This window comes from Sabethes cyaneus, chromosome 2, assembly GCF_943734655.1.
Source record: "Sabethes cyaneus chromosome 2, idSabCyanKW18_F2, whole genome shotgun sequence".
NCBI classification, from domain to species: domain Eukaryota; kingdom Metazoa; phylum Arthropoda; class Insecta; order Diptera; family Culicidae; genus Sabethes; species Sabethes cyaneus.
In genome coordinates, this window is record NC_071354.1 from 37895357 (window position 1) to 37919086 (window position 23730).

The following is a 23730-nucleotide window of genomic DNA, read 5'->3' on the forward strand; positions in this document are numbered from 1 at the left end:
ACTACCCTAGACCATTGTGCTGTGGTCCTTGGACATCGCTTTCTGCCTCTGGCATAGTTGGTATGCTATCGTAAAATTTAACTCTGGATTTTCTTTTTAGACAATTTGTATTAACGCGTTCTACAATACAGGTCACTGGCGACGATATCCAGTTCAATTGGAGTCCATTTACTATTGTAACAGGCATTACGCGAGTCAATCAGATGTTCCCTAAAGAAACTTCATGGTTCCCATTAGATTGCCGAATTGTTCTGTCTTTTGATGATTAGTATCGATGTCGAAAATGATATGTCTACGGTTTGATAAACTTGGTTTATCAGAGACATGTCAGTTTATGACGGCCAAGAAGATGCTGCATAGAGTAAGGCCTAGACCTCTTGTCTGTTAGCATTTACAAAACTGGAATTACTTTGATTACATTGACATCGTGAGAAGTAAAAAAATTCAAGTGGGTACTCACCGCTGTTGTTTGTATCCGAGCTGCGACTTGGGAACTTTCACTAACCAAATAGAACAACCTGCGTTAGACAGGTCCAACTCTTTGTCCACTTTGACGATTTCGTTTGTCTTGAACATTTTGTCGTTTTCCAGGATATTACTGTTAAGTATTAAAAAACTAATTTGTACTAGAACTTTCTAATAAAACGTTCTATAGTTTTTTCCTTAGGCTTGAACGTCTTTCTAAGACTTGACCCTTGTTTATCGACACACTTCACGACCGGCTGTTAGAGTACAGGACAGTTACGGGTCTACTGCAAAAATCCTGGGTTACGGGTCTGGGCGGACGATGTGGGACACCTTTTTGGACCTATTTAAAAATCAGGCCAGAATTAAACAAACTAAGTCAATGGGAAAAGCAAGAAGTACAACAAAAATAAGAAGCTTTAAGAATTTTACTGTAGGTATATTTCTTTACATAACTTTGTTTACATTAAACATTACTGTACATACCGTTCGCTGGTGCGGTCAATTCTGGAATACGGTTCGTCTGTTCTATCCTAACTATCAAATCATAACTATCAAGAACAGCGCTGAAAGAATCGAGTGGGTTCAGCGTCGATTTCTTGCTCCAAAATGATATCTAAACGTGAGTAGTAGAAAATTGATTTTTCAACAATTTTGTGTACTATTTTTGGACAATCAGCAGATGGCAACAAGGTGTTAATAATAAAATAATTAAAATAAATAATAATTTCATAGCTTGGTGATACAATATGGGGGTAGGTTTTCCATGATACGCAGAACAAACAAATCAGTCTTTACGATGTACGGTTCAAAAATTGTACAAAAATTACCGAAGAAATGTGTAGTTATTTTGTGCACCGGTGCTACCTGACACACACGAGTATTACCGGAGCTACCTAGGTGGCTCCACCTGAAGGTGGGTACCTAATTCTGCTCGTGTAGGTAGATTGAAATCTGCATATATAAAAACAGCTGCTCAGACGAAGATCTGTCAAAGTGTTAACGCTAGCGTTGGAGTCGAAACCTTCGAAAGTATAGTTCTACACAGTTTTGAATAGTATCCTGAAATACGACAATATGTCTAAGGCAAACGAAACCGTCAAAGTGGACAAAGAGTTGGACATGTCCAACGCAGGTCGTTCCATTTGGTTAGTGAAAGTTCCCAAGTACATGGCCAAGAAATGGGAGAAAGCACCAGGGAATATTGAGCTTGGCAAACTGAAGATTGCCAGACAAGTAGGTCACAAAACGCAGATGTCGCTTTCGCTCTCCGACGCTTTGATAAACTTGGATCCGTTGGAGAAAATTCCAAGACACCACCGGCTGGAACCGTCGGTCGTTGCCAAGCAAACGTTGGGTGTGTTTTCTCATAGTGTTCCAACAGTTGCCACGGAACCGGAGGCGGAACAGCAAGTGGTAGGACGCATTTTTCAGAAACTAGAGTGTCGCCCTTATGCTGACGATTGCTACATGAAAATGAAGCTAGAATCCATCCGAAGAGCATCGCAACCGACACGCCAGACTAAATCGCTGGAAAAAATAGTGAACAATTTCAAACCCATTTCCGACCACAAGCATAACATCGAGGACAAACAACGCAAAAAGACCGAAGGGAAAAAATGCTGCTCCGACAAGAACGCCGTCCAGGATGTACTGTTCAAAGCATTCGAGAAGCATCAATACTACAACATTAAGGATTTGGTTACGATTACTCGGCAGCCGATAACCTATCTGAAGGAGATATTACGAGAAATGTGTGATTACAATATGAAAAATCCACACAAAAATATGTGGGAGCTTAAGAAAGAGTATCGCCACTACAAATAGGCACCGATAGCAATAGTGACTAACAAATTAATATTAGTATAATTACTTAATGACGAATAACAAATTAATGTATGTAAACAAATTTATGTAATGAAATAAACCTACAGTAAAATTCTTAAAGCTTCTTAGTTTTTTTGTACATCTTGCTTTTCCCATTGACTTAGTTTGTTTATTTCTGGCCTGATTTTTAACTAGGTGTCCCACATCATCCGCAGGTCTAATAATCAGTTCGTATGTTCGAATCTCGGCTTGGTGGTGCTGCTAGATGTTTCATAATTTTGGTTATTTTTGTAATTTTAAGATAGGTTTGAATATTTGCGTTGCGAAAACGAAACGCTAGGAAGAAACTATATTCAAAATTTGCAACGGGAACGTTTGATTTCGTTCGGTCACTGGGGTATTTCATTTCATGTCGTTGCTTTTTAGTGAACGAATGATTGTAAATATTATCTTTCGCTTGTTCAAAATATCCCGGAAACATTATAAAAGTTTACATAACATAGAATTCGCAGCTTCAAACACTGATGGCAGATGGAGCAGCCGTTGTAATAAGAGCGCAATAAAATTGTTAAAGTACCTTTGCCTCCAGAATATCTGGAGGAATTGAGTGACAGTAACGGCAGTTTCATGGACTCAACTTTAATGTTACAACCTTTCCGGAACGTGTTGGTAGGCATTTAATCAGCTGCGATGACATGCATTTAGCATTCAAACTGTATACTATGCGTCTAGTGCAAAGATGGTCTCTAACCCAAATGTTTCGCTATCTATCATAAAACATAACATGTAATACTCTAAGTCGTTCATTTAATCTTTATTAATACTTAAAATCGCAAAAAAAAATCCAAAGTTCGATTTAACGGTAAAAAAGTATGAAGTATTTATGTGCATAATAATGAAAGTATGCAAAAACGGTATACCCTTAATGCCCAGCGTTGCGTTACGAGACACAGGGTCAAAATTAAAAATACATGTCAGCGACTTTTTCTTAGTTGACCCAAAAGAGAATTTTCCTGAAAGTTTCAACTTCCTATCCTTGCTGGGAAAAGTTTGGGGCTTAATGGGTTATGCTTCAAAATGAAGCACATGAAGCAAAAGCAAAATGAAGATGAGATGTTGCATTAAACATTAATTTATTCCGTCCGGTTTTTTTGGTTCGACGCAAAACACTAACAAGGAAACATCACTATCGGTCACAGGCTTAGAGCTTAACCATATACACCATAGTGCAGTCCTGTCGATACAGCACTTCACTGCACTGTTCGTGTATAGGTGTAGCCTATGGAACTTTTTTGAGAAAACTTAACTTGAAATTTGTATGGGCATTTGACTTAATGGAGGCGCATGGTACATTGTGAATATCCTAAATCGTTTAAGTAACAGATCAAAAGGAAAATGATATTGTTTGAAAAGGATAATTAGATTATGCAACAAGCTTTTCTAAAATCCCTTTTTCGTCCACTTGAAAGTGTTATTAAACTTTACTTCTCGTTAATTCCGGTATGCATGTTTGGTGTTCTGGATTGAAACTACAAATGTAATTGAAAAAGCAAAAATTCAAAGCAAAAAAAAAGCAAAGATTGTTTTTTGCATGTTGCGTATCTTCAAAAATCAAGACAAAATTGCGCTGGTGTATTAAATTCATATGGATGTTCATCAATGACGACGTTCCGATACCATGAATACCATGATACCATAAAAACTTTCAAGCCTTGGTACCAAAGCATGTCTAGAATTGCCAATACATTGTTCCGCTTTGTCAAGATTGTGATGCCATTGAAGTTTATTACATACGTTTCGTATGAGATCCTTAAATGGTCGATTAATTTATATATCTGCCGTTTACAGAACCGAGGTTGAGTCAGGCGGAAGTAGAATGATTTTCAATTTTTTCCGAGCGATTTGCGGCTAATCCATCATTTGCTTATAACCGGACCACGAATTAATTTTTAAAATTCTGTCATCTTCAACTGTGTCCAATAACACCTCCTTCATCCTTTATTTACTTGACTTTTTTGGCGACAATCCACTTATCGAATCCATGCCGAATTCAGGAACCGTCTCCAAATTTCTCGGTCTTGCGCTGCCGCTCCCCAGTAACCCCTAACACCTGTTACTCTAGCAGCTACGTCAACAGCACTCATCCAACGGGTACGCGGTTTGTTTTCGCTGGTCTCTCATCCAACATCCTTGCTACGTGACCAGCCCATTTTAGCCTGCCATGGTTTAGTCGCTTCACAATATCCGCATCTTGGTTTACTTGGTAGATTTTATGATTCATGCGATTCATGATTTAAGACGCGTGTTCACTGTTTCCACAGTTCTACGGTTAACACCGATGATACCGATGTCGCCCGCAAACGCTAGGAGCATATGAGATTTCGTGAAGATGGTACCGATTCTCTACACGCCTGCCCTTCGAATAGCACCTTCCAATATAATGTTGAAAAACCAATTCGATAGCCCGTCATCTTACTTCAAACCACAAATGCGTCAGATGTTTCACCCGTTATCCTAATGCTGGATTGGAACCATTAACAATAGAACGTTTCAGCCTTATCAGTTTTGTTGGAAAACCATGTTCGAGTTCAACCAATTTGCTACAACTCATAACGTTTAACTGAACCGTACGCCGCCCTAAAGTTTATAAACAAATGGCGAGTCTGCAAGTTGAATTCCCGGAATCTATCGAGGATTTGTCGCAAGGTGAACATTTCGTCCGACTTGGAGCGTTCCTCTCGAATACCACACAGGTATTCGCCAACAAATGTAACGGCATCAGTCTGTTCTGAGAAACAGGATGCGGGAGAGAATTTTGTATGCATAATTGAGGAAAGTAATGCCTCGGTCATTGCTGCATTCGAGTCAAAGTCCTTTTTTGTAAATAGGGAACATGAGACCTTCTCAGTTCCCTCACCTCACCTTTTAGTATAACCTGATGCATTGCACCCGTTCTTTCAAAAGTTCGCTCCCGACTTTCAAAAGTTCAGCAGGGATGCCATCCTTTCCAACTGCTTTGCCATTTTTCAGCTATCTCGCTGCTTTTATAACCTCGTCCAAAGTTAGTGGATCCATATCTTGTCCATCATCTTCAGTCGTTCTCCTATTTCTGCCATTCCATTCAACAATGTATCGGAATGTTGATCCCAAAGCCTAGCCACCTGCTTCATCCATTGCTTGGCAATTTCGCTGCCCATCAAACCAGATTTGCTGGAGTATATTTGCAAATTTCCAATTGCTGTTTTATTCAATATGATACGTAACAAAGAAAAGGTAAAAAGAATGCTTTTTTCGGTTATCCAGCAGCAAAACTATTGTAAACATCTCTGAACGTTTGTCTAAAATATGCCGCCGTATTTAATTAAATAGAGAGAAAATACCGCCCTGTATCGTAAACGAATAACTTGAACCGCAATTAACGTATTATCAGTATGAGAAAAGTTTTACAACACTTTCAGGTGAACAAAAAAGGATTTTAGAAATGCTTGTTGAGATATCAAATCATCCTTTTCCAAACCATATCATTTTCTTTTTGAACTATTACTTAAACGTTCCTGATATTCACAATGTACCATGCGCCTCCATTAAATCAAATGCCCATACAAATTTCAAGTTAAGTTTTCTCAAAAAAGTTCCATAGGCTACACCTATACGAGCAGTGCAGTGAAGTACTGGATCGACAGGACTACACTATGGTGTATATGGTTAAGCTCTAAGCCTGTGACCGATAGTTTCCTTGTAAGCCAAGCCGGGGGCCTCATACGTTTCTGTGCTCGACCACCGAGGGATACGCCTAGGACACACTTACACACAGGTCTAGATGAATAAATCTGTTGAAGATCGCAATTACCAGTCTTGTGATTCAATTTGCCAGGATCAGGGATTAAAATTTTCACTCATATGTAGGATAAACGTATTTCGCTCACCTATTCTTCTCACATGACAACTAGATTTTGTAGTTATCTGTTCGTATAAAGCGGAAGAAAAACATTTTTCTGCTAAAGAAAGAGAGTTGATAATATTTCGTTTCCTTTTTCGATGGAAAACATTTATCCTCTCTCACTGAAGGCATGATAAATAAATATCGCAGGTAGACTTTGCGCGAAAATCTAATGCAATAATAGGGAAACCATGGTTATACTCAAATACATAAGCTCGGTTGTTTTATTTCACTCTCTTGTTGGCTGGTTGTTTGGTAAATTCAATAGTAACCTGTGCATTTTCGTCTCTGAAACACGGCTGATACAGTTTTATCCTCTCACACAAAGAGAGGATAAATTCGTGTTACGAAAATTTAAAAATAGACAAATCATGATCGTGTATTCCTTGGGATAAATGAAAATCCAGGTAGCCGATGCTCATGAACGACAATAAATTATAGTTACTATATATATAGTTCGGCGGATAGAAAACCAGGCGAATTGGCATCCCTGATTTATGAAATTAAATTTGAAATTATGGTGAAATGTGCAGGTTTTTACGAAAAATAATCACTGGCGGGTGTTGAAAATGACTAGTTCTATGAAAATAAAGTGCATTTTTTTAACATTACTCCTGCATTTTGGATTTTGAAAAGCTTTTGGCTCCGCTTTTGACGTTTATTTGGCTCCCGATTTTCTATCCGCCGAACTATATATATATAGTAACTATACAATAAATGGGTATAAAATATTCTCGTTTCACTTTTGTTCAGTTTTTATTCGTAGTAGGCAAAATTCATAGATCATCGCGCGTTTGAGAGGATAAATTGAATGCCTGGCCAGGATATTCTACAGTTTGCTGAAATCGGACCTGAACAAAGGAAGGGTAGGTTCCAATTCACCTCTCAAAGGTAAGTGAGCATTGTGAAAAGCATATTATGTTGCATTCTCCTTACCCAAGTTTCATGTTCAAATTGATAAACAAATAGTAATATAACCCTTGCGGGCGAGCCCAAGTCAATTCATGACGGGTTTTGCACTTTTAAAGTTACAAGGTGGCGCACGGAGGTAAACTGGAAGTGCGTTGTCCAATCGGTACGGACGTTGCTGGTGGATTGATGGACGTAGGAATGAAAGATTAGTTTAATCTGATCCTGCACTTACCAAGAGGGAATGCACTGATAACCTTCGGCGGTGCGGTTAAGCAACTCTCCAACTCGCAACGACGATGGCAGAAGTGGTATCGTAGTAGAGGGTACTCATTACTCAATGGATGAGGCGGGACCTGGTCGTTACCAAGAGGCAGCGATCAGCTGATACGGCGTCGCTGAATGTCAACAACAAAGGTTCCACTAAAAAGAGCATGCAACCGATCTTGCGCGTATCCTTTGGCACCAAAACAACCCTCGGAGTGCACATACGGGGTAATAGTGGAAGCTTTCAGCGTAACCTTAACTACGGTTTTTCTGGATTACACCTGACCAGGGGCCCTATTGATTTGTACAGTCATCCGGGGAGCGGAGACACCTAGGTGACTTTCAGAGTCGCAAATTGTGCTCTCACCTAAAAAATTTGAGAAAGGTGACTGTGAGAATAGTCAATCAGATGTTCCTTAAAGAAACTTCATGGTTCCCATCAGATTGCCGAATTGTTCTTTCTTTCGATGATTAGCCTCGATGTCGAAAATGATATGTCTACGGTCTGATAAACTTGGTTTATCAGAGACATGTCAGTTTATGGCGACCAAGAAGACGCTGCATAGAGTAAGGTCTTAGACCTCTTCTCTGTTAGCATTTATAAAAGTGGGATTATTCCCTACATTGATTACATTGACATCGTGAGAAGTAAAAAATTCAAGTGGGTACTCACCGCAGAGGTTTGTATCCGAGCTGCGACTTGGGAACTGTCACTAACCAAATAGAACAACCTGCGTTACACAGGTCCAACTCTTTGTCCTCTTTGACGATTTCGTTTGCCTTGGACAGTTTGTCGTTTTCCAGGATATTACTGAAAACTGTTAAGTATGAAAAACCAATTTGTACTAGACTATCTAATAAAACGTTCTATATCGCTTTTTTCCTTGGACTTGAACGTCTTTCTAAGACTTGACCCTTGTTTATCGACACACTTCACGACCGGCTGTTAGAGTACAGGACAGTTACGGGTCTAGTGCAAAAATCCTACTGACTATCTAGCAGCACCGCCAAGCCGAGATTCGAACGTACGACGACTGGTTATTGGTCTGGGCAGATGATGTGGGACACCCTTTAGGACCTATTTAAAAATCAGGCCAGAATTAAACAAACTAAGTCAATGGGAAAAGCAAGAAACACAACAAAAATAAGAAGCTTTAAGAATTTTACTGTAGGTTTATTTCATTACATAAATTTGTTTACATTAAACATTCGTCATGTTATTCGTCATTAAGTAATTATAATAATATTAATTTGTTAGTCACTATTGCCTTCGGTGCCTATTTGTAGTGGCGATACTCTTTCTTAAGTTCCCACATATTTTTGTGCGGATTTTTCATATTGTAATCACAGACTTCTCGCAATATCTCCTTCAGATAGGTTATCGGCTGCCGAGTAATCCTAACCAAATCCTTAATGTTGTAGTATTGATGCTTCTCGAATGCATTGAACAGTACATCCTGGACGGCGTTCTTGTCGGAGCAGCATTTTTTCCCTTCGGTCTTTTTGCGTTGTTTATCCTCGATGTTATGCTTGTGATCGGAAATGGGTTTGAAATTGTTCACTATTTTTTCCAGCGATTTAGTCTGACGTACCGGTTGCGCTGCTCTTCGGATGGATTCTAGCTTCATTTTCATGTAGCAATCGTCATCATAAGGGCGACACTCTAGTTTCTGAAAAATGCGTCCTACCACTTGCTGTTCCGCCTCCGGTTCCGTGGCAACTGTTGGAACACTATGAGAAAACACACCCAACGTTTGCTTGGCAACGACCGACGGTTCTAGCCGGTGGTGTCTTGGAATTTTCTCCAACGGATCCATGTTTATCAAAGCGTCGGAGAGCGAAAGCGACATCTGCGTTTTATGACCTACTTGTCTGGCAATCTTCAGTTTGCCAAGCTCAATATTCCCTGGTGCTTTCTCCCATTTCTTGGCCATGTACTTGGGAACTTTCACTAACCAAATGGAACGACCTGCGTTGGACATGTCCAACTCTTTGTCCACTTTGACGGTTTCGTTTGCCTTAGACATATTGTCGTATTTCAGGATACTATTCAAAACTGTGTAGAACTATACTTTCGAAGGTTTCGACTCCAACGCTAGCGTTAACACTTTGACAGATCTTCGTCTGAGCAGCTGTTTTTATATATGCAGATTTCAATCTACCTACACGAGCAGAATTAGGTACCCACCTTCAGGTGGAGCCACCTAGGTAGCTCCGGTAATACTCGTGTGTGTCAGGTAGCACCGGTGCACAAATTAACTACGCATTTCTTCGGTAATTTTTGTACAATTTTTGAACCGTACATCGTAAAGACTGATTTGTTTGTTCTGCGTATCATGGAAAACCTACCATGGTATGGAATTTTCGAGTTTAGAAATTTCTAACAACTGTCAGTCGGCCCAATTAGCGAATCAGCTAGAGTGCAGTCGTGGCCCAATTAACGAATTCAGGCTGTATATGTCAGAGAATTATTTCCCGATCCTAAAGATAAAGCCTAATGACCTTGAGGCTGTAGCGACAACATACGAGATATGATGCTTATACGTGATGCGTCCTAGCGATAAACATACTTCAGAGAAAATGTGTATTTTAGCATTTAGGTTGGAGATTATCGATCCGATAGCCATCCAGCCTCATCTGGCATACCTCAAGGAAGGCACCACGTTTGTTTACCTTTTAAGATTCAGTGGAAAAGCAAAATTGAATGTACTATAATTACTTAATGACGAATAACAAATTAATGTTTAATGTAAACAAATTTATGTAATGAAATATACCTACAGTAAAATTCTTAAAGCTTCTTAGTTTTTTTGTACATCTTGCTTTTCCCATTGACTTAGTTTGTTTAATTCTGGCCTGATTTTTAAATAGGTGTCCCACGTCATCCGCAGGTCTAATAACCAGTTCGTATGTTCGAATCTCGGCTTGGTGGTGCTGCTAGATAGAGTCAGTAGGATTTTTGCACTAGACCCGTGACTGTCCTGTACTCTAACAGCCGGTCGTGAAGTCTGTCGACAAACAAGGGTCAAGTCTTAGAAAGACGTTCAAGCCCAAGGGGAAAAAGACGTTTTATTAGAAAGTTCTAGTACAAATTAGTTTTTCATACTTAACTTTTTTTTGGTTACGTTTTAGAAGAACACGTCATTCTAGGCAATTATCGTACTTGTTGTACTCACCCATCCTTATTAGCGTACGGAAAGCATATTAGCTCAAGCATTCTGTGAACTTATTGTTTTCCTTTCGTTTTCGAAGCTTACAATGTTCTAGAAGATTATTGAAGCTATAAATTTACTTGCTTTTTATGTTTTTTAAAATGGTTCAATAGTATGAGTGTATTAAGCTGAAGGCGTACGCAAAACGCATAAAATATATGCTTGCCGTACACTCTTATGAATGGTTGGGGACAAGCGGCACCTACGTAAGTTTGTAGCACCTGACTTAAGCTTCAAAATGAAGCACATGAAGCAAAAGCAAAATGAACGGTTAATAAACCAGAAACAAGTGATAACTTTGTAAAGATAGGTCCTACACACTTAAAAAAAAGTGCCGAAGTCAGCAAAATTTTGCCGAGATTTGGACAGCCGAGCGTTCGGTAAAATTTTTTATGATTTTTTATGACGTTAGTAAAGATCCGTAAGCGTCGATTTGCAAAACTGAAATTTCCACCGAACGCTCGGCTGTCCAAATCTCGGCAAATTTTGCTGAGTTTTTTAAGTGTGTAGAGATTTGCGGTCTTCTGCAGAAACGAAAATGGGTTTTGCTGGAAATGGGATTGGCATTAACGTGTTGAAGACCAAATACATGAATGATAGAAGAACGATAATGATAAGAAGAACGATAATGATAAGAAGAACGTCCCTTTTTCGCGGACGGTAATCTTTGACGGCGACAAACAAGAAGTAGTAGTTGAGTTCATGCATGTGGGATCGCTGGCAGCCGCAGGCAACAACACAAATCAGGTGATCCTGCGACATATTCAAGCAGAGCATCGAGCCTACCCTTGCTAACACTCCAGGAATCCTGCTTTTAGAATATAGTGGATTCTTATTTCATAGTGCAGGCGATTCCTTTACCGAGTTATAAGTATCCCGTGGATTCAACTCTTGGATTCCCATATATGAATCCTGGTTCTATAAACGAGGCATTCAAAGCGAATCCTCTACAGAATTCCTTCACGCGATTCCATTGTCATTGTCACTAGCGTCGAAATGAAAAGGTTCCCGAGAAATATCAAGAAATGGTACTTTGTGCTTTTCTTGATATTGAAGGCGCTTTCAATAACACATCCTTCGCATCCATTAATACAGCTCTCTGCCAAAAGGGAATCGACCACACTACAATGAGCTGGATTCAAGTAATGCTTTCGAACAGACAAATCTCAGCATCATTGGGAGAAACGTCGGTCACGGTTTCGGTGATCAAAGGAGGAATTCGGTCCCCTTTACTCTGGTTACTGGTGGCCGACGCAGTCCTTTACAAGCTACGGTTGCAAAGAAATAAAACTGTACTCGAAAGCGGCCAAATCGATCATCTTCGCATACTTCGGAACTTCAATCTGACATGCTTAATAACTTCAGTCTCTGACTGCATGGAAGCAAGGCCCAATATGGACGTTTCATATGAGGTGATTGAAACAGATCGCTCAATGTGGAATAATGGAGGGCCCGATCTTCCATCTGGAACTATCTGATTTTTTACAGATGGTTAAAAAATGGGGGCCTTTAACGGCTTCAGAGTCTACGGACCCGGCATCAGGGAAACTATCTCATTAGGAATGTGGCCCACCGTTTTTGGGCAGAAGTATATTGTATATAGATCTGTGCAAAAATATGATTCAAACGAAAGTACAGTGTACAGGCATGCGGAAATCGGTATCTTTACGAACAGCCAAGCAGCACTACTGGCAGTCAAGTCCACTAAATCCACGATACAAACGAACTGGTTAATTTCTTCAACTCTCATGTAAAGCAGATTCATGATGATTGTATCCCGCTTCGGCTGTGCAAGACCCGCAAATCATCCAATTTGTGGTACAACAGTGACATTCGGAAGGCTAGGTTGGAACGTGATTTGGCGTACGCAGACTGGATCAGGGCACCGAGAATAACCAAGGATGAAGCGCGTCGACGGTATACTCTTCTGAGAAACCAGGCAAATACGATGGTAGCGTTGGCAAAAACGCGCCATTTAAACCAACATTTAGACGACAGGATTCCGTCTGATGTTCTCTAGAAACGGCTTAAAAGTGTTGGAGTAGGTAAAAATAAATTGTCAGCTGTGTGCGAGTACCATCCCGACGAAGTGAATGGTACGTTCTTGTCGAGCTACATTCGAGACGATGAAAACAGAGAACGAAGAAGACCGATGCCAGACCTGCCCTACAGCTTTTCCTTCCATCCAGTGCAGTCCTGGAAAGTGGTGAATGCAATATGCAATATTACATCGAATGCAACCGGTCTGGATGGTTTGCCAATCAAATTCGTAAAAATAATTCTGCGGTTGGTAGTCCAGCACATTACGTACATGTTCAACCGCATCATCGTAACATCCTCCTTTCCCGTATACTGGAAACACGCCAAAATATTGCCACTACGAAAAAAGCCGCATTTAAATGCTTTGTCCAACCTTAGACCTATCAGTATTCTATGTGCCCTGTCTAAGGTGTTTGAAAAACTTCTGGAGTAACAAATGTTTACGTTTATCAGAGAGAACCACTTGCTATCTGAGTATCAAGCTGGTTTTCGTAAAGGGCAAAGCATTCAAACAGCAGCGTTTTCGATGATCTAGCAAAAACAATCGGCAGGAAGGGTTCGGCCATATTGCTACTACTGGATTTTTCTAAGCGGTTGACACCATCAATCGCCGTAAACTTTGTTCGAAGCTGGAAACTCAGTTTAACTTTGCCGTTTCTGCTGTTAACCTAGTAGAGTCGTATCTGAAGGAACGAGCCCAAACCGTGTTCTGTGGAAATCGGCAGTCCGAAGTGGGGTTTCCCAAGGCTCAGTGCTCGGACCTCTGCTTTTTTGTTGCTATGTCAACGATTTACCCTCCGTACAAAGATGTTGCTCAATACAGATGTATGCGGATGACGTTCAGCGGAATATCCGCCGTCTTGATCCCTGTTCTCATAAATTGATTAGGATGATGAACGAAGATCTAGCGAGAATAATGAAATGGTCTCAACGTAACCAGTTGTTCGTCAACCAATCGAAGAGTACAGCAATGCTTTTGAAGAGTCGTCATAGAAACACAGATCAGACCAAATTTTTACCTTCTGTCACTATGGACGGGCAAACTATTGAGTGGACAGAGAGTGCGCAGAACCATGGATTCATTTTCCAGACAGATCTGAAATGGGACAGCCTAGTAAATCAGCAATGCGAAAAAATATACGCAAGCCTTCGTACGCTCTACGGTTCTGTTTCTGCTGCTCCAACCAGCACACGCCTGAAATTGTTCAAAGCGTTGATTTTACATTTCACATTTGGCGTGCTACTTCCTGTTAGACCAAGTGCGGGTTCCATGGACAGGCTAAATCGCGCTGAATTCATGTGTACGTTTCGTTTACGGGTTGAACCGCTACGCGCATGTAACCCAATTGCAGGAAAACCTGATTGGATGCCCACTGGAGAATTTCTACGCGCACCGCTCATGTGTGTTCCTACGCAAGCTGATCAGAACGCAATCTCCACCAGTACTCTTTGAGAAATTGTTGCCATCTCAAGGGCGTCGGCTACAGAACCTGATAGTTCCTCCCAACAACTCGACTAGCTACTCAAGCTCACTGTTCGTTAGAGGTGTGATAAACTATAGCGCAATATCTCCGATTGTTAAACGCTCAACTTCTGAAACAGTTTTTAAGAGGGGCTGCCTCAAGCAGTTAAGTATTTTGTTAAAGTTAAGTTTAATGATGTACAATACTAACACATCCGCAGGTAGCAAAAAAGGTTTACCTTTACGCTACTGGGTAATAAATAAATAGTAAATGCGTGTCCAAAATAGTTTTGGAGTCGGAATCGAGGGCAATGAATGTGTTGAAAAGGATCCGTTCAGCAATTTATTGGTCCTGAACATGATCGCGGGCATTTCCATATCTGTCGTGAGAGGTGCATTATCTACCTAAATCATGCAAACGTGCTAGATCGCTTGGTCAGGTGAAAACCTGTCTTAAGTGAGTCGAGACGCTCAACGAATTGCGGACGACTAGCCTCGGTCCTGAGCCTCGGTCCTGAGCTACAGTGGAGAAAAATTCTTGATACGACATACACCATCCCGGTTCTATGCTGTTAGAAGTAAAAAGTAGTAGAAATGTTGGTGGTTGGTGTAAGTAATGAAAAACCCGATTTAATCCACCTAGTGGTGAAAGGAACCTTTGTTATACGGTCTTACTTGTTATTTGAGATAGAAATCGACATGTTTTCGGAACATAATTCATCTATTGGTTGACGTTGCGTAATGCGTTGGTTTACATAAAATTTTTGAAAATTGAATAAGTTTACAAATTTTGAACAAAATAGAAATACATTTAAATTTTGATAGATCCTTTTTTCATAAAATTGCTGAGTAAGGATAAGTAAGTTGTTATTAATTTGAGTAAGTGGAAATAAAAGTAATGTGTATGTGGAAATCTTATTCTTTAACATATACATTGCCTAGTAAAGGTCCTGTAATGCCATTCTATTTGATTCACATCAATAGAGTTTTCTTGAATAATTTCCATCAATTTTTATTAACCTTCAGTTACTCACGCTGTTGTATTTTGTACAACACGTGTAGGGTTTTCAACGCCATATTGTTATAAAGTTACAAATCGTTGATTAACTAACGTATATTCTTCAATAAACTTATTGTGAGCAAAATGTCATAATTATTCAATGCATTAATAATTTAAATTGTTGGGAAAATAGATCAGCATAAACCGCCATCACAGAAACGAAACAATCAGCATGCGAGGTGTACCGCAATTTACCCCAAGTGGAATTTTCTCTCGTTTCTTCATATGGAAAAATGGTGTCTGTATGCAGCAAAACTAGCCAATGTAAAATGTTTAAAATATATCCGTCTGCTGGTAGTCGAGAAATTTGTAGTCAAAATTAAGGTATTTTTTATAATCAATGTTCTACAGTTCCTAAACAAGCAAACATAGAGGTATACTATATTCAGCAAAGCTGTGTATTTTTATCATTTGTACAACTTTCTAATACAAGAAAAAGTCATACAACCATTACAAAAAGAACAAAAATATAAAAACTGAGTTTACAAATTCGTATACAATAAATAAGATTTTTCTATCTTAGCTGCAGAGATGGAAGGTTACTGTCTCTAGCAAAATTTCTTGTAATAATATGCTCTATAACTTTGCAGAACACATCAATGTGTTATATTGATACTGAAGAAAATTTTTTTTTATTTCACTTTTAGGGGGATTAATCAAAGTTTAGATTCCACCAGACGATAGAGCTTTTAATTTCAAGAAACTATTCTAAAAGTTCGATAAACCTAAAACCAAGTTTTCCCAGTCAAACCTCTAGTGCGCACGTTTTCTTTGGTTTGGGGTTATAGTGCGCACGAGTAATTGTGTTACAAAAGTAGGCGCGAGTGTTCGAGGGTTAATATCTTTTGACCGGTACAACCAATTCTTATAAAATTTTGCATATATATTCGTAGTGTCAAAACCTCTCGTTTGATATTAAAATAATTGAAATTAGGTAAATTATCTTGTTTAAAATCATTATAAATTATTGTTAATTTTGGTGTGGTGTATACGGTTGCTCATAACTTTCAAATTAAACGTCCAATCAAAAAATCATTCAATAGTGATCTATTAGGATATATTACCTTTCAAATGAGACCAATAGCGCATAAATCGGTTTGGCCATCTCTAAGAAACAGGCGATAATTATTACCTTGTCAAAACAGGTTTTTTAAGCATAACTTTTAAACTACTTGTTTGTTTTCAATTAAAAATTCCTGAACAATTTAGCTTTAATAAGGGCTTTCATTTGATACTAAGATCGTTAAAATCGGTCATGTAGGTCTAGAGAAACCCATGTCACGTATTTTTCACATTTTTGCTTATAACTTTTAAACGAAAAGTCGTGTCACGAAGCAACTCAATAGTGATCTACTAGACAATAATACCTTTCAAACAAAAGTAATAGCGAACGATTCGGTTCAGCCATCTCTGAGAAACAGGCGATAGAAAAAATCATTACATACATACACACACACACACACACACACACACAGACATTGCTCAAATCGTCGAACCCTATCGATTGGTATATGTGACTTGGCCCTCCGGGCCTTGGATCAATTTCGTGTTTTTCGACCAATTTTTAAACCTTTGTTATAGTATAACAAAGGTAAAAACATTTAAATTTGAAAATTTTCGTTCCAGAACAGTACAAATCCTATTGTCATTTTCACAAAGTGCCACGTAGGGAACAAATTTTACAAATTGGGATAATTTATTTGATAATTAATTCTTTAAAATATTGAGACTGTATTGGATGTTATCTTCAAATTATAGAGTGGTTCAATAAAAAGCCAGCTAAAATATATACAGTAAATACCGCCATCCGGGGTGAGATTGTGCCACGGGGGTGAGATTGGGCCAAAAACCAAAAATGTTTATTTGTGAAAATTTATTATATCTATAGAAACTGGTGACCTAAGTTCAAACTGATGATGAACATAACATATTTATTCATAACTTAGAGTGGAACACAGATAATATTAGCAAACTGTTTAGCCCAAACAGGGCTTCAAAGTTCGCGATCAAAAATACTCGGAAATAACGCTTGTAAAAAGTGTCCCCCATAAACCAACCCAAACAAGAAATCGCATCAACTTGCTATTTTGAAGGTATATAAACTAATCATTTACAATATATTGAAAGGTTATTATGCGTTGGATATGTTTTGATTACGAAAATAATATTTTTCGAAACTTTGTACTTTTCGAGCTTCGTAGGGGTGAGATTGTGCCAAGCCATAATGATCGATCCTATTTGTGGATTTCACATACACAACAAAAATACGTCAGTATACACCAGTACACTCACATTCCTTACTATTGAGCACAATATTTTGACAGATTAGATAGCATCATCCATTTTAGAGCAAACAGCATCATATGTCTGCTGAATAATTTAAACTAATTTTTACTTTTTCTCTGGAAATTTCAGATACTTTGAATAAACTCTCTAATATAAGACGAATATATTATACCGTGTATAAACTGCAAGTTTTAAGGAGGAGGAGGGGCGTGGGATGTTCTGCGGCTGCGGGTTCTCGAACGAAGTAATGGTTACTGTTGTTAAATGATCAAATAGGTATGCCCCCTTGGGATACACCCCTTCATATATCTCCCCTTTGTTAACCCTCGAAACGCTACTGGCTATATAAAGGCTGTCCATTGAGTACGAACTCATTTTTAGTTATTTCAGACCTCCCCGGGTTATTTTCGTTCATACTTTTTGTATGATGCGTTGTTTTTGGCCGATCCCCTGCCCCTAATAGTCCACTTAGTTCATGGACAGCCCCATATGAACTACTTTATACTGATATTTATGTGTATTGTTTATAAACATGCTAATGTTCACTGTTTAGATTTTTAGCCTAACTTTATCTTTTTGGCACAATGTCACCCCCTAGAAGGGGTGAGATTGTGCCAAAGTTCATGCACTTCCAGTAAAATAAGGTTTCATTGTAACTAAACCATCTCTACGGTAGTTGTTAATTGAACAATTTAGTATAATTTTACAGGTTTGAAATCAACTTAGTTCCTAAATTGCGTGTATACTGAGCTAAAGAACAAAAACATATGCTTTTTTGGCACAATCTCGCCCCGGATGTCGGTACGCTTACCTTAACACATCCGTTTAAGCGCAGGACCTGCATACGACTCAAATAGCAAAAAACGTACTGTATGGAAGTATCGTTAATGCAATCCGATCCACATAGATCCAGCACGGTGAGGTTGTTCAATGCAAGACAGATCTTCAGTATAACACTTTCCGTGATTCCCGGTAGCATACTCAAATACAGTTCCCTCATGTTGATTCTTTTCTGTTCTACAATTGCCTTCAAAAAGCCATCGTCCGTCACGCGATCGCAGTCCGATAGGTCTAGCACGGTTAGTTTGCGCAGCTTCTGAATTTCCGCTATCCCAAAATCGGTCAGCAGCCAACATCCGTTTAGTTTCAGTGTTTTTAGCAGCGGCATCGAATGGGCAATTGCGATGAGTGCAAAATCCGTTAGATTGAGAAAGGATGTTAGATCCAGATGGACGAGATGGGTGTGTTTCTGTAGGATATCGATTATGCCAGGGTCTTTGATGGGGGCTCTTTCGAAGAAAGACAGACTGATGTTGCTGAGGGACATGTTTTCGATCTCGGCAAACTGCTTGAGGAACAGATCATCGTACATGGTGTAGCTGAAGTTGACCGATTTCATCTGATGTCTGTGCAGTTTCAGGATGCGGAGAACGTGGGTTAGAATCTCCACCCGCTTGGTGGCTTCTAGTTCTTTGAGACATTTTGAGATTTCCAGCGAGGATATGTTGGGAGCCATCTCGACCAGGTAATACAGGTGACTTTCATCGACAGCATTGATTTTTCGCAGTCCTAGATGAGTGAGTTGATAGCAGATTACAGAAACGTTTCCCACACCCGTGGGATGCCAACCTTTGAACAGGTCATCGCAGTCGACTATATTTAATCGTTCTAGATTTGGCATCGTGCCTAGGATGTTGTCTAGTTTCTCTTTGTTCAGTGCACAATTATCGAACGTTATCTCCCGTATGTGTTCTCCAAAGTAATTCCAGAAGTCGGTTTCACCGCTGAATCGCACCTTGGTCAGTTTGATGTTTGTAAAGTAACGGAAACTGTCCAGAAAGACCTGAATCGGTGATTGGTCGTCGTTTACTTCGATTCGTTCGAAGTGAAAGCAGGTGGCGTTAAGGAACGTCGGATGTCGCATGGCTTCGAACCAACGGCGACACGTCAGGACGGCCGAATTGCGATCGCTCGGTCTTATGAATTCAAAGATATGAATTAAAATCTGAAAGCAGGGATGGCTTTGAGAGAGTTTGACATACAGAAGTGGCGAGTTAGTTACCTCCATCGGTAGATTGTCCCATCCCGTTTTTGCTCTTGGTGCTTTGAGATTGATATAAAAGACGTCGTCATCAAACGGAAATTCACGATTATCAACTTCCTCAACTTCTTCCTCTGAACTGGATTCACTTTCAGATTCACTTGACTGCGGCTTATAGCCGTAGAAGTGCATATTAAAGTAGCTTTCGATCATCATCTCCATTTTGGACTGAAAAATTGTTCTTATTTTCACTGTCGCGCAAATTATTCGACCGTCTTCGACGGGCACAAGCAAAAAATAAGTACTTCCGCTAAAAATACTGCGACATACCAGGGTGTGTCCCAAGCTTGCTGGTAGATGGCGCTTCGATCAGCTGTCGAACCATTTTCAAAAGTGTTCGTGTTGCTTTTACCATCTACCTACATTCACCGGTCGACTGCTCCCGCCGGCGCGGCGGTGAAACTGTTTATCAACATTGTCCGACATGTCATCGAACCCCGTGAATTGATCGTGAAATCAGCGTTTCACGATCATCCATCAGCTGAGCGCGATCGGCTGACATACTTTCGAGCAGACGCGACGCCTACCGCATCTTTCGTTGCATCACACAATAGACAAGAGGTGTTGTTTTGACTGTGAAGCTCAAATAAAACACGCGCTTAAGCTGATTTAAATTTAGACAGTGATTTTATTATGGCATCCTAGTCTATGAGTTAATCGTTCAAACTTAGCTAATGCATTTACTATCGATCGTCTTCATTGTACCTAATCGGGACAAGCGCTCTTCTGCCCGGTTCAGCTTGATGCATCCGTTCAACGAAATGTGCTGTAATGAAACTTCAAACGGTTAAAACTTAACTTCACGCACAAATATCATACGAAAAAAGTGATAACATGGTAATACCTTCAAGTAGTGGCAGTTGGTACTGATATAGTACAAACTATCATCCGTAAGCAGTGGACACTTATTCACCTTTAGAACTCTTAAACGCTTCAGATCGGCCGTGATCAGCTGGATACAGTAATCGTTTATCTGGGGACACTCACTCAAGTCTAAATATTCTATCGATTTATTGTTTCTCACCAGTGCTTCAATACCTTTTTCTGTGATCTGTGTTGGGATCAAAGGAAACATATAAATTATGGTGTTGCTGCGTAAAACCATGAAACTTACTGACGAACACCTGGCAAGATGAAGTTCCTTTAGCTCGCTAAAACAAAACCCTTTCTCTAGTGATAAGTCCGTAATTTTGTAGCATCCAGTCAGATTGAGCACCCTCAGCTTGAACAGTCGATCAATTGAAAACGATTCCGAAATGTCCCATATTTCCAACGGGTTGTACGGCAGATCGATTCCCGTGAGTCCCGAATCGGTCACCCTTGTGCAGCAGTACAAGATCAACCGTCTCAAATGTATCAGGTAAAAGTTGACGTATTGCAGCGTAGCATCGGTGGCAGCATTCGGAGAGCTGCTCAGATCGAGAATCTGGATCAGTTCGAAATTGAGCGTGACTTGGATCAGTGAGTAGTCGCTTAGGTAGGGCAGTTCGCATAAGTACAGTTCCTTCAATTTCTTCATTTTTCGTCCAATGACACCATTGAACATAGCTTTATCGGAAATTTTCTCGCAGTTGGATAGATCCAACACTTCCAAGTGTTCCAGCTTGACAATATCCATGATGCCTTCGTCCGTGATTAAAATGCATCTCCTAAGCTTCAGCGTTCTCAACTTTGGCAAAGTGCTGGTGATTAGTTCCATTATTTCGTCCGTAACTCCCAGTGAAGATGACAAATCAAGATGCACCAAATTCGGCTGCATAGTTAGAAAACTGATAAAACCAGGAGTTTTGATAGTCTTTTTGGTTTTGTTCACTTTAAATTGCAGTGCTTGGGTGATCTTCAACTCTGGCTGCCGTCTTAGCAAATCTATAATGGCCGGCGGAATTTTGTCGCAGAAAGTAAGACTTAAACTTTCTATGGCCAAACCGTCCAACATGGCCAGCGTGCTGAGACAGATGTCATCGATCGAGAGCGTTCCACTGAATTTCAGTGTCTCCAGCTGAAAACGTTTATTATTGATGAAACGCATCACGTGATCAACCATTTGAACGCGCCGTTGAGCTGTCACCATTTTAAAACAATTGGATATATCCAAGTGGGCTATGTTGGGAGCAATTGTCATTATCCAGTTGAAGTGCATTTCATTCACAAAATCATTATTCGCCAGCGAAACATCCACCAGGTGTTCCAGCACAAACCGAGATTCACAGCAGTAGAAACTTTTATCGAAATGCCACATACGGAACAGTTCATCACACGACTCGATCCTCAATATTTTAAGTTTAGGCACATGCTGCAATATCCAGTACAGTTCCGTATCCCGAATGAGACAGTTTCTAATGGTCAGCTCCAAAATGAACTCTCCAAAGTCTGGCCAGAAGTCACTGTTCCCGTAGAATGTCACCGAAATGATTTCGATTCGCGGAAAAATCCGAAACCCCTCCAGAAAGGTTTTGATCGGTGGTTCGTTGTCGCAGAAATTAATGTTGGAAAAGCGGAATATCAGCAGCTCGTTAAAGGGTGTGTAATAATGGGACGCTTCGAACCATCGGCGACACGTTTCTCCTGCGGCGATGCGATCGTTTAGCGTGATCAGCTTCATGATCTTCAGCAGTAGCTGAAGTGAATTGAAGGTTAAGATTATTACGCTTTGTCTGGTGGGTGATTGTATAAGAGGAACTTACCTCCATCGGTAGATCGTTGAAGCCCGGTGGCTCCGGTTCCGGAGGAGGCGTTGGCATTTTTATGTGGTTACTAGCTATGAAGAAGTCCATCATCACCACACTGTGAGAGAAGGCTGTGATTAGGCTTGAGAAAAAATTGGAACTACGGTTGTGCTTCTCGTTCCTAAGCTGTTGGCAGTCGAATGTGAAATGATATAATTTCGAAGAAAGGGACAGTATTTTGGTGAAAAGTAAAAATACTGTGGACTGTAGTTCGGTGCGGTGGTCGGGAAATGAGTTCCTCGACGATAGCTGACGGAGCTGTTGTGTTTTGATTTCCCTTGCCAAGTTTTGCAAGCTGCGTTGAATTGAGCCAACAAACAAGCTTACATTGTTGAAATGAATTTTCGAAACAGAAAGGCTGTTATGAGCTCGAGCTCTTCGAAGTTTGACTACGGTTCGGGATTAGATTTATAGATGGCAGATATGAACAACTACTGAATTACTTATTTGTAAGGACTATTAATATTTTTTTCACATCTTTGGGGGTGAAGAAGCCGTTGTAAGTAAAAATAACACGTTTCATGACATTTTCTGTGGAAATTTTAGACAGGCGTAACTTTTTCGTAGCAACTCGAACGGAAAAAATGGCTTGTGGTTAATGGTACCTACCAACTTATGATTTTTGTCATCGTACGAGACGAGACACTTATAGTGTAGACCACTTCTACTTATTACCGCGCGTGAGGTTCAGACCTTCGTTTGTTTCTTGTTGCTGCGCGAGTTAGTCAAAATGCCGTTCCAGAAGGCACATAGTTAGCATATGGCATACAAGCTCCAAGTATTGTTTCAGGCCAAATCTGAATTTCATCCCTCCATCGGCCTTTTTAAAGGTCACCAAGTAATAGTTGCAGATAATATTGAATTTTCTTGAATTGAATGATTGGCGATGATTTCGCATTTAGACAATTTTTGCATGACTTCATTGTGATAGATTGATTTGATGTATAATTGTTTTACAACTAACATGTAAAATATCAATTAACTTACGTCCTATCTTACTAGTTGCTTTCGACACTCTAGTTTACAGCTATTTACAAACTTGACAGAAATACAATTAAAACTATGTAAAGAATTACAAGCAACTACCTGACGCAAAGCAGCAAATGAAACGCTTAAAAATTATTCTCGGATAAGACAGTCGCTGATTTTCCTCGCTTTGCTGCGTCAGGTCACATGCACAATTGTCCCTTCAGCTCTGTTTCCGTGGAAGACAACAGTTCTGAACCAATTCTTGCAGTATATGGATGCAATCTGGCAAAGGGAAAGTATGAAAGGCTCACTTTTCTATGACGCTTTTGACTTTCAGGACATCAAATTGAACTGGATTCCAAGTGATAAAATCGGTTGAAGAAAAGTAGTGGTTTTGCACTCTGGCGTGCTTCAAGCATAGATATCAAATTAGGTATTGGTTTTAACGTCGTAAAGAATCGTCGAC

The 23730-nt window shown here is 39.8% G+C and overlaps 4 protein-coding genes across 4 annotated transcripts in view; 1 reads left to right on the forward strand and 3 right to left on the reverse strand.

Moving 5' to 3' along the window:
* The window catches only part of LOC128735301 (F-box/LRR-repeat protein fbxl-1-like), a 39873-nt gene extending 20142 nt beyond the window's left edge, over positions 1–19731 (reverse strand). The window contains exons 1-2 of the mRNA XM_053829791.1: positions 19531–19731; positions 18280–19473 (exon numbers count right to left, since the gene is read on the reverse strand). Of these exons, the coding sequence (XP_053685766.1) occupies positions 18280–19473; positions 19531–19731 (1395 nt within the window). The remainder of the gene's footprint in view (positions 1–18279; positions 19474–19530) is intronic.
* LOC128734825 (general transcription factor IIF subunit 2-like) lies at positions 1543–2292 on the forward strand. The gene has a single exon (XM_053829191.1). The coding sequence runs from the start codon at positions 1543–1545 to the stop codon at positions 2290–2292; it is 750 nt and encodes a 249-aa protein (XP_053685166.1).
* LOC128734824 (general transcription factor IIF subunit 2-like) lies at positions 8686–9435 on the reverse strand. The gene has a single exon (XM_053829189.1). The coding sequence runs from the start codon at positions 9433–9435 to the stop codon at positions 8686–8688; it is 750 nt and encodes a 249-aa protein (XP_053685164.1).
* Positions 19732–20236: 505 nt separating the features above from the next.
* On the reverse strand, positions 20237–22346 carry LOC128735302 (F-box/LRR-repeat protein 7-like). Its single transcript, XM_053829792.1, has 4 exons — positions 22254–22346; positions 20684–22186; positions 20414–20620; positions 20237–20335 (listed from the first exon to the last, which is right to left on the reverse strand). Exons 1-4 carry the CDS (start codon positions 22344–22346, stop codon positions 20237–20239), a joined length of 1902 nt encoding a protein of 633 aa, XP_053685767.1.
* Between the last annotated feature and the right edge of the window lie 1384 nt (positions 22347–23730).